The sequence below is a fragment of the Fusarium proliferatum genome, assembly GCF_900067095.1.
Source record: "Fusarium proliferatum ET1 genome assembly, contig: FPRO_scaffold001, whole genome shotgun sequence".
Lineage (NCBI taxonomy): Eukaryota > Fungi > Ascomycota > Sordariomycetes > Hypocreales > Nectriaceae > Fusarium > Fusarium proliferatum.
This window is the reverse complement of record NW_022194790.1, coordinates 1,539,593-1,550,605: the sequence shown is the minus strand read 5'-3', so window position 1 is coordinate 1,550,605 and position 11,013 is coordinate 1,539,593. Positions and strand designations below refer to the sequence as shown.

Genomic DNA, 11,013 nt, shown 5'->3' with positions numbered 1-11,013 from the left:
TAACAAGGGCCAGTACGATCAGCAACCATCTTGAACGACAGATTTGATGAGGAGGATCTGGCGAGGTTGTGTCCGGAGATAGGCAGTAGAATTGATGCCTTGGGCTACTAACTTCGATTCCAGGCAGTATGACGTGCTATGCACAGCTGCCTTGGAAATTTCGATTGAGTACCTTATGTTTTCGCATCGTAGTTGGCGATTAACTAAAGAATTTATTCTGAGCGTGGTGTAATACGGAGAGTCAAAGTCCACCCAGCGGGTTGGGAATGCCGTTCCCGGGACGTTTGGCCCGTGCGGAGATCGCTAAATTCAGTGGACATCTGGAAGGTGGGCCCGGCGAACCGTTTATGGAAGGACCTTGAACGAGCGGGCAATACTATCCCGTCTTATCCATCCCATCCGGAGAGCCTTAGACAGACAGAGATACGATTGAATTAGACATTGTATATTGTATAAACGAGTTTTTCTTTTCATCTTCCAAGAAAGCCAATCAACATATGCGATCTCAGAGCGGGCAAGGTCAGATACTAACAGCTTCAACGGATAGTCTTTCTTAAAACTGGATGTTATACGGAAGAATGACAATTGCCCAAATTCATGATCAACTTGATAGCATCTGCTGTGACCCTTGTTGAACTATATCAACACCCATTCAGAGTTCCGGCGACGTGACTCACCAAGCCAAGCCTGGATGGTTTCCTGAGACATGCATTATTGGTTGGCGCAGGATGTAGAAAGCACCCATACGAGCGAGATCTAAGACACATAGACTACCTAGTCAACGTAGTAAGAAAATATCTGGAGTCTGATACCATCGGGCATTTGACAAAACATTGGAGTGAGACGTCGGAATCAAATATTCCGAAAGTACGGCATTGTCCATCACTATGCCAGGATTGTGCCCTTGATAATTGCGGTAGCTTGAGATTTCTGATCATTACATACTGCTTGGCTACGAACTGTAGGGATCAGCTAGGCGGCCACCAAACTTCACACGAACCGTTTAGGTACACCATACCCAGTTAGCCAGTCAAGCCGTTGTAGAGTAACCGTAACCCTGTACCGGTATAAACAGTCCTTTTTTGAATTCGTATGTGAAGGGACTGTGAAAGGCTTCATCTATTATCTACCAAATGAATTCACACTTTTCAGACTTCACAGCTGTTGTATCTAAATCGCATTTCTCTATTCAACCCGAGGTCAACATGAGGGAACACCACGCAGGTCTATGCATATCGACGATATTGGCTCCTCCTACTTATGTTCATCACCGAAATTCACCAACCTCCAAGTTTCTCTCACTTCGAACACACATCGCATACTTTAAACACATGTATTCTAAATAAAATCGAGATCGATGCACTCAAAGCTCAAACTCGTAGTGGAACACCAAAACTCCACTCCTTATCACATCCACACCATGAGAGGATGCCGCAATGGCAAATGGTGATGACGCCTTCCACCTTGTACCGCGGGCAATCATGGTCTTTCATGATACCCCAAAAATGGCTACAAAACTAAAAAGAAATTGGCGTCTTCGGAAGACCCAGCTTCTGGATGACCTTTGCCCGCTTCGGCTTCTCCAACCTCGGGCTTCCGTCCGCTCTTCCCCGCCTCCGCCGTCAATGAATGGATGAATGAACGGATGTCAAGAGCCAGTAATTCTTGTATGAATGGACGTCCACCATGACCGGCATCAACTCTCGGATCCCAATGTCATACTCATTCGACCTTCGTGCTCCCATCAGAAGAGGCAGTACAACAACCGTGTTACCGACCACATCTGCAACATCGCCAGGCTTCTCCTGCAACTCGCCGGAAGAGCCCACCACCCAAGACGGTCAAGATCACGATGATGCCAATTCCCAAGGATCGGGTAAACGACAGCGCCGACTTACCACCACAGACTTTACTCGCAGGAAACGCGCTGTGACGGCCTGTCAATTCTGCCGTGTCCGTAAGACAAAGTGCGATAATGTTCGTCCAACATGTGGCTTTTGTGTGCGACATAGAGCCAAGTGCATCTATTCCGACGCAGACAGTGAGATGGGAGATGATGGGGTGGAAGATGCAGTTTCCAATCGTCAGATACTGGACCGTCTGGATGAAATCAAAGAGATACTCCAGAAGACCAACCACTCACCTCGACGTTTCTCAGATGTTGAGCCTATGCTCACTAACATCGAAGTCCCCCAAACACACGCAGCTGGCAGTCCATGGACAAGGTTCTCTGCTGGTGCACAATACGAAACACAAAAGGGATCACAAGTGAAACCGCACGAATCTGAGCGGCTTCCCTTTGCTGCTCTACGTTGTGAATCCCTGCTTCAATGGCCGGCACTCAGCAACATTATCCCGAGCGATGCCCGTGACATTGACTCGTTCCCACTAAGTCCGGGATACAAAGAAAGCAGTGTACAGAAACCAAATAGTACTGGGAAGGGCATCGATGAATCCTCATTTGTCACCCTCTGCCGAAAGTTTCTTGCACATGTGCATCCCCGAAATCCGGTTCTGGACGGCCAGCAACTCCTGAGGCATGCTCGTACTACAGAAGAAAATGGTCTGAAATGGGACACTCCATCCTGCCTCGTTGTAAGCCCGCCACTTCTCTTCATATACTATCAACCTAACAATTCTAGCTGTTGTCATGTGCTCTGGCTGAATATACTGGCTTTTGGATAAAACCAAATGAGTATCTTGTCCTGCCAACTCGGGAGCAGCTTCGGCAAAGAGACGACCCCGACCAGGGTCCCAGGGCTGAACCACACTATGCAGCAGCGCAAAAGAGGATGGGTCTTCTTGGGAATACTATTGAAGATATTCAGTGTTTTGTCTTGGCGACCATCTTCGAGAAATTTGCCTTTCGCCCGTTGAGGGCGTGGTACTACGTTCAACAAGCCTGTTCCCGTCTGGAGATTCACCTGCGCCAGCGTGGTGAAAGACCCCGAGTGCCTTTTCGGCAAAACAACCCGGCAGACTATCATTTAGAGCAGAGACTCTTCTGGACCTGCTTTCGAGCAGAAAGGTCAGTAATGATCACCGATATATCTGGTAGTTGAGTGTTGATTCGTTTGCAGTGAGCTTGTCTTTGAACTAGGATTGCGACCGAGTGCCCTCGAGAGTTTCTCATACCCAGAGCCGCTTCCAACACCCCCGGAAGGCTTATTGGCTGGAACTGGGCAGACTCCGAGAAGTGAAGGCTCACATATTGACCAGGATGAAGAGCAACGCTATGTTGACGAACGAGGGTGGTACTACTATCTGTCCGAAATTTCCATCCGGCGTACGGTAGATGAGACCTTGAACCTTTTGTACAGAAATGGGGAAGAGTATTGGATGAAGCACCCAACATACTTGATTCGCCAGTATCATGAATCTGAGCAACAGATATCGCAGTGGTAAGTTTCTACTTGGCTTAACGTGGGCTACAAACTGACAGGAGCTTCAGGCATTACCATCTTCCTGCTGCAGTCCAGTTTGAAAACGATAGACTTCCAGAAGAGGAATTTGCATCTGCTCTTCAAGGCAGGGCATCCCTCTGGCAAGAGTATACGCTTCGCCCTATCTTTTATTACCTGCTGCACTGTCCTCAAGATGATCCTGTCTTTCCTCAGATGCACACTCTTGCGCTCAAAGAAGTCGATATCTGTGCCAAAATGATCCATCGTCTCGCTTTCCACGGGCGTCATGGTGGTACATGGCTAATATCTCGTAAGATCTTCCTAAGCGCATGCATTATTCTTGCTGCTGCCTCTAATCCGCACCGAATCCATCCTCCTGATCAGTGGCAAATGCTCATTGAACTAGCGATACACACACTGGAGCGTTGGGCAGTGGATGCTGTTGACGTTCGGCAGATGGCCGAAATTTTGAGACATATGTATCGCCAAGTATGAACAACAATGCATCAACCCAGTTTATAAGTATGATATCCTAATATCCATAGCTTGTTGCAAACTTAAGTTTTTCACAGCACAGATCACTAGGTAGATTTAATATACTCTAGTAGAGGTGATGGAAGACCCTGTAGGACCAATCGCACATATTTGTATCTCGCCAATTACATGTTGCTATCGTCACAAAACTGTATGTAAATCATGAATTTCATTTGTATTCAATCTGGGGGTCATAAATCGTTAAGAGCTAATGTGCTAACAAAGAGACTCCTGAATGGACGCTGAGCCTGCGAAATAGATTGCCTTCACTACATATGTCGTTCAACGAAAGCAATAAAATCACCACCACACACACACACACAATAAGAGGTAATTTGAATCCCCTTGTCTCACTCCTCGTCGGAATCGTTGAGAGTCTTCTCAAATCCCTCAAGGGGGACTGCAGTTTTGATGTAGTCGCGGAATCCACGGCTCATCTTCACAACTGCCCTGAGATGCTTCTCGGTGATTGTAACCCGCTCCAAATTCTCCTCGTGAGCCTCATTCTCAGCCAGAGCGAGGGCTGTTTGCATGGCATTGCGGATCTCTCGCCCATTCCACTTGAGGCTACGAACATCTTGGCTATCCCACACAAAGTCGCGAGCCGCACCAGAGACATGGATCAACCCGTTTGAATCTCGGCTCAAGCGATCAAAGTTATGAGTCCAGATGCGCTCACAGTCCTCGTGAGTGAGACTCTTGTAATGCAATGCGACATGAATACGGCTGAGGAATGCGGTATCAAATGACTGAACACGATTGGTCGTCAGGAAGAGAACTCCACGATAGTACTCGAGGGCCCGGAGAAACACAGATACAAGCCCGTTCCGGGTGATATCCTTAGAGCGACGGCGCTCGAGGTAGATATCCGCTTCATCAAGAAGTACAAGAGCACCATAGCGTTGGCCAAGCTCAAGGAAGTAGCTCAAGTTGGCCTCAACATTGAATGAGTCAACGCTGAGATCACCGCTGGTAAGTGAAATAAGGGGCCGATTGGTGAGCTCGGCAACGCATTCAGCGGTGCAAGTCTTTCCAACGCCGGGTGCGCCATGGAGCAGGAAGATTCGGCCTTCTCCCTTGTTCTTAACAAAGTCATTACCCCAAGGGGACAGCTTCCCGTCTCCCAGGTCAGCAGCAAACTTTCCAATCAAGGCTTTGACAGTCATCTTGATCTCATCATCAAGAACAAGATACTTGAAAGCTTCCTTGTCGGTCTTCAACTGCTTCAGGTTGGCGATGTTTAAGTGACCCCATCGTCGGTCACCAAGGAGGAATCCTGGCATAGTCTTGCTGCACACAAGATAGAAGAGGTCGCTATCTGGGGGAGAGTCTTGGGTAGGATCAAGGTCTTCAAATCCATGATACGGACTTTCGGTACTATAGCTTGGGCGGTTTGCCATACAGGCATCGCAGCCACATCGCGGAAGATCCTTGGGAAGATGGTCCTTGGAAGGAGGCGCGGTTTCATTGTAAACCGGGATGCGGTGATAGCGACCTCCGCGCATGTTATCGGGTCCTTGATTATAGAATGTGTCAAATCCAGGGGCATCACAGATAACACGGCCGCACATGAAGCCGGTTGGCCCACGGCATTGTCTGTTGCTCGGCCCGGAATTCACAAGAAGTCCCTCGTAGTCCATGTAAGTTGGCCGCTTCAAAAGCTCCCAATAGAGCTTGCCTAGGGCAATGTTCTTTTCCTTCATTGTCATTCCGCCTTGGGCTTCGAGGTCTTCAGGCCAAAAAGCTGCAGGAATGATGGAAAGGCTCCCGATGGCTTGCTCACCAAGCCAGGGAGAGAGGTTGTAGCTGAACATGAAGCGATTGACTTTTGTACCATTTGACTCGAGCATCCAGCAATTGATGGTGTAGACATCACATGAGTTGTTGTGTCCCTGTCCCATAGTGACGCTGCTAATGACATATGGGGTCCAGATATCATAGCGCTTTGCGTAGAAGACATCTCCTGGCTTGAGCAGAAGCCAAAAGAGATCAAAGGTAGCCCTAGGGGTAGCAAGTTGATGGCGCTCCTCTTCACGGCGGATCTCATCGCCCAGGTTATCGTCAAGGAACTTGAGGAGAACGTCGATATGCTTTGATGTAGTCGCGGCGTAGTCAGGGTCATGGGCCAATGGTTGATTATCCTTGTAACGGGCGAGCTCCTGTCTATGATGGTAGAGGACTCGGTAAGGGGCATTGATCTTCACAGGCTTGCCGTCAAAGCTGACGTAAGGATAGTAGGCCACTACAGCCTTGAGGGCATTGATAAGGTGATCTGAATGAATGATCATGAAGGGACGGGAAATTTCTGGACCAGGAACTTCGGGATCTTGACCTTCGTCTGGGTATAGATTGTCGTAGCGATAATCAATGTTCTCGAATGCTTCAGTAATCGGCCTGTCTTCCTGGTCTCGAGGACCTCGAGACCGACGGTGGATAGGGATGGGGGATCGGCTCCGGGGCAAGACCTTCGTGATGATCTCAAGAACGGGTTTCTCATCTCCAGTTGCATCATCATCGACAACGAGGTTGATATCGCCATTGAATCCATACGGGGGAACATGCTTGAAAGCGACGGGGCTTTGGCGGCCTATCTTACGGTTAGCTCAACATCAACATAGAGAATACATGGGTGAAAACTGACATTCTATGACATTATTTTGCCAACCGAGATACTTGACCACATGAAGGACATCTGGCACTTTTCCATCGATCTTGAGGATTTCTGTTTTTGGACAAACCCTGGGCATAGAGGCCATATGCGGACTATGTCTATATCTTGGCCTAGACCTTGGGGGGATGTCCTCGAAGCTCACGATGGAGCTGGTGTCATCGCCGTCGACGACGCTGACTTCACGAGGCTGAGGAGTGTCCATGATGATTCTGAAGAACAAACAAACTTATAGAGAGACAAGAAAGACACAGGAATCAAGAGACAGTTATGTCAAGGGGGTCTGAAGGTGAGAGAATGAGCCGACTAGGAGAGAAAATGTGAGCATCCTGTCTACTTTATAGAGCAATTGATAAATCTGTGTAAGCTGAGACTGACCTATCACGAAATTGAGTAACAGCTCACCCAATCAAGGAGTTCCGCTATCATTAGCTATGTAACAGTCAAGGCAGCAACGCCTAGTGTCAAGCCCCGTGCTGTTTGCCTTGAGCAAGTGTAGCACAGTTCTGGAGTAGCCTATAGAGAGGCAAGAAACCCTAGGACCTCAATTCCCAGATGATAGAAAGATTTAGGCAAGTTTGCCTAAATTGTCTAAGCTTAGGGGGGGTCTCTGACGAGTTTATTTTGGCATCCTCTCTCAACGTCTAGTTTCCTGCTCCCTGGGTTTAGCACTTGGAGTGATGTGGAGATACCGGGCATGCCAGCTGCAGCACAGCCCTACGCAGCCTTAAACGGCATTGCTAGAGGTCAAAAGTGGATCGTCGTTTGATGTGTGGGGATTTATAGCGTGAAGCTATTGTGAGGGTACATATGTAAGCTCCCAGGCTCCCAGGCTCCCAGATCATTACTCCACCAAACAGCTCATTTACTCTAGGGACTATTTAGTAGACCTTGAGACGATTGAGCGTTTTTCGCACCTTAACCTGAGGTCGCTGTCCCAGTTCACACCGAAATTTATTTCTGAAATAAGCAAATCGCTTTCGACTCATTGAGAAAAGAATCACTTCTCAATTCTTGGCTACGTGCAGAAGCAGGCTACCATCCACGAGGTTGCACCGCCTTCCAAAAAGCCCCGTAGTAAGCCTTGGGCTGCCTTACTTATGCAGCCAACCATCGGAACTAGTCCTCTGTGTTCCCGCAGACCCATCTGGACCCGAGCAAGCCAGTAGAGAGCGCTCAGTACGTAGGGCTCTCCTGGTATGCCCCCGTCTGAGGTTGATAACTTGACATGTATGTGATCACTCTGCGGACCAATTCATCGAGAGTGACTGCAAATTGAGCGTCAGGCCCCTGAGTCAATCCCTGATTAACTATTGCGCGAACTAGAGCGGCGAAGTGTCGGCGATAACCTTTCTCGATCTCAATGTCTGCCAACTGTTGTTCACTGGGCCCTCTCGTGAGTATGATCAAAGGTGAGCGTGGAAGCTCGTCCTGGTCGGTGGTTTCAGTGTGACCGTAAGGCTGTAACAGCTCATATGAGGAGCAGTTGTTCTGTGCAATGTACTTCTCAAGGGGAAGCAGAATATCCCGGAAGCCATACTGACAGCCTGTGACGTCGATCAGCCATCGTTCCTCCGATGAGTCCAACGTCGCTTCGACAATGGTATGGAACTTCCTGTCTGCCACGATGCCATCATGGGGGTCAAATTTGATAGTGAGGGGAGGATTCTGAATCTCAACGACGGCGACATCCATTCGAGAGACAATTCCTAATCAATAACTATTAGCAAGATGACCCCTGGATCCCAATAAACGGCTTGACCTACCGGCCAAGAGACCCCTGGACATCGGACCAAGTAGAGAAATCGACATAGTGCACTGGTTTACTAGAAGAGCAGCTTGTTTGTGTTCTTCGATACTTGTGAGGTGGCTCGGGAAAGGATGGCGCTCGATTCGGTTCGGTTTGTGTGTGAGGACTAGAGTTCCGTTGTCCTTGTCGTGTGAGATTCTTGTCACATGAATGTCGTATACAACCTCCTTGTACGCCAAAAGTGCTGCTTTGAGTAGCTTTGCTGTACGTAAAAGAGTTTTGCGTCGTTGCAGGTTGTAGCAACACTCTTGATGAGTTGGCTCGTGAGCTGCCCGGCATTCAGGGCTGCACCAGAAGGTAGTGACAGCATCTCCGTCGTCGTATTCTGGAGCTCCCACACAATGAGAGCACCCCACGGTTGAAGCCTTGCCACAGTGAGCACAACTGCCCATTTTTGAGTGCTTGGTAGAGGATGCTTCAGGTTGATGAAGTTGGGAATTGTTGTGTATGTGAAAGTTTGAAAGGAGAAGTGCAGCGAGAACGTGAATCACGAAGATAAGTAACTGCCTGAGCTCCTGGTTTGGCTTGATCTCTTGCCAAGTACTAATGTAGGTATTGAACAAGCACAATAAGAGCACAATAAGGAGGCATGCCTAGACCTAGTAGGTCCTTACCTGAGTTAGCAGAAGGCACCAACCACTCTCGTTTGATACGGGCCGGAACAAACAATTTGAATGTTTGCGCTCTTTTAGAAACGAGTCAGTCACGCATAAATCATTGTCAGCTCACTGCTATTCATAATGCCAAATGATTCTATACGGCAGAATAGGCGCAGCCTCTATGCTCAATTTCCACCCTATAACGCCGTCCAACTTGTCCAAAACTCCACCACTTTTAGTACAGAGGTAAGGGAGACACAAGAGAGCCCCAACCAGAGAACCCCAGGTTCCTTCAATCAACTAGCGACGGAACTATTCAGTTCCCACCGTTCCTTGCGTTGGAGGTGACGTTGCTGGCGTGCGCGAGCAGAAACTTACAACAGGTCAATGTCAGCTTGCACGCCTTCGTCCATCCATCATCTTGCGCAATGCCGAGTTTGATGCTGACATCCCCAATCTTGTCACCGTCAATCTTATATGGCAAGCTAAGAGGTGTACCAGTTGCTTCTGTTTGCCTATGCACATACCCGCCCAGCTGTCGCACAAGCTCCAGAAACCCAACCATGGCGTTATCAAAGCGTCGGTGCATGAAGGTTAATCCTAGAGGCATATCTCCAGAGCTGTACAACTCGAGTACATGCTTCTTTGGGGGGGCATTGACAGCACGACTGCCTATTCGACTGGAAGAAGGGCTTGGTACTTCGTATCGGATGATTCTTGAGGTGCTTCCCATAGGCTGCGGGTCATATCCATCAAATCTGTAGGAAAGTTTGTCCGCAACAGTAACCAAAAGTAGCAGTGCGTGTCCCCATGCGGCGTTGATTTCTGGCCAATCTACCGGTTTGTTGGAGAGACGGCCAAGCCTAAGACCGTTGATTGTCGCAAAGCTCCCATCGTGGCTGATGCAAAAGGTGTCATTATATACGTTAGATCGCTGCAGCTTTTCTAGGAGCTGGGAGTCGTTGCTGTACTTGGCGTTGATGCTGTCCTTTTCCGCCTGGAATTCACCCATCTTGGTGGCAAACTCGTTTCGTTCCCTCCAGAACTTCTCCTCCTCTTTGTCTAGTTGTCGCGACTCCTCCTCAAGGGCTACAAGTTCCTCATCTAAGGAAGTCTTTTCCGACTCCAGCTTTTTCAGCTCTTCCATAGCTGTTGCTCTATCCTGCTCAGCTTTTCTCAGCGCTTCCTCTTGAGCTTTCATGTCTTCTTCGCTTGGTTTGTTCGCTTTCGCCTCCTTCAGGTGTTTAACATAGGCGTCTCTTTCGCGTGAAGCAACCTCTAGCTTCTTCTGTAGGCCCTCAACAAGCATTTCCGTACATTCAACACAGATAGGGTGGTCGATATCGGATCGCGCAGATAGAATTTCGAAAAGACGGTTGACCCTATCCATCTCGTTTCCAACTGGCGCGTCGACGTTATCCCCATTACTTCTGGCAGAGCTGGCGCGGCGCAGTGGTGTTGGCATAGCGGGAGACTCTGTAGGCTGACTCGGGTGAGTCATCTGGGACTCGGACAACAAAACAAAAGACATAGAGGAATCGCGGGGATGCCCTCCATGGTTGCGCTTGAACGTCGGTGGCCCGGTATTTCTTGAAACTGTTTCGTATAGAGACTTGCGCGCTTGCTCTTGTGGTTGCGTAATCGGTGGGCTCGTCACAGTTGATTTCTTGAGGGTCTGGGGAGATGTAGATGCTGGAGAGCAAGGTCAGATACATGCACAGAAAAAGGATCAGGCCACATACAAACAAGCACATCGTAGGCGGCTGGGTTGAGATCCTCGAGGGATCCGTCCAGCCTAAGAGGCTGGCGGCATTTCTGGCAGTTCATACTTGGGTTAACGAGCAGGCATTGTTCGAGGCCGGCTGCTGGACGAATGCGCTGTGCAGAGCTGTTAAGAAAGCGTGCCGTGTCGTTAGTAGGAAAGGCAGAGAAAGTAAAGAAATGCACAGAGTATAGTGTGGTGGATGTCTTAGCGGTGACGTCGGGTTATGTTTAGCA

At 48.9% G+C, this 11,013-nt stretch overlaps 4 protein-coding genes across 4 annotated transcripts; 1 reads left to right on the top strand and 3 right to left on the bottom strand.

Annotated features, from left to right (window-relative positions):
* Positions 1 to 1,686: 1,686 nt before the first annotated feature.
* FPRO_01571 (uncharacterized protein) lies at positions 1,687 to 3,899 on the top strand (the record flags this gene model as incomplete). The annotated part of the gene is made up of 4 exons (XM_031229994.1): positions 1,687 to 2,595; positions 2,643 to 3,028; positions 3,081 to 3,401; positions 3,452 to 3,899. 4 exons carry the CDS (start codon positions 1,687 to 1,689, stop codon positions 3,897 to 3,899), a joined length of 2,064 nt encoding a protein of 687 aa, XP_031074902.1.
* Positions 3,900 to 4,288: 389 nt separating this feature from the next.
* FPRO_01572 (uncharacterized protein) lies at positions 4,289 to 6,811 on the bottom strand (the record flags this gene model as incomplete). The annotated part of the gene is made up of 2 exons (XM_031229983.1): positions 4,289 to 6,525; positions 6,580 to 6,811. The coding sequence occupies 2 exons, from the start codon at positions 6,809 to 6,811 to the stop codon at positions 4,289 to 4,291; spliced, it is 2,469 nt and encodes an 822-aa protein (XP_031074901.1).
* Positions 6,812 to 7,782: 971 nt separating this feature from the next.
* Positions 7,783 to 8,808, bottom strand: FPRO_01573 (uncharacterized protein; the record flags this gene model as incomplete). The annotated part of the gene is made up of 2 exons (XM_031229972.1): positions 7,783 to 8,315; positions 8,373 to 8,808. 2 exons carry the CDS (start codon positions 8,806 to 8,808, stop codon positions 7,783 to 7,785), a joined length of 969 nt encoding a protein of 322 aa, XP_031074900.1.
* Positions 8,809 to 9,331: 523 nt separating this feature from the next.
* FPRO_01574 (uncharacterized protein) lies at positions 9,332 to 10,842 on the bottom strand (the record flags this gene model as incomplete). Its single annotated transcript, XM_031229961.1, has 2 exons — positions 9,332 to 10,707; positions 10,758 to 10,842. 2 exons carry the CDS (start codon positions 10,840 to 10,842, stop codon positions 9,332 to 9,334), a joined length of 1,461 nt encoding a protein of 486 aa, XP_031074899.1.
* Between the last annotated feature and the right edge of the window lie 171 nt (positions 10,843 to 11,013).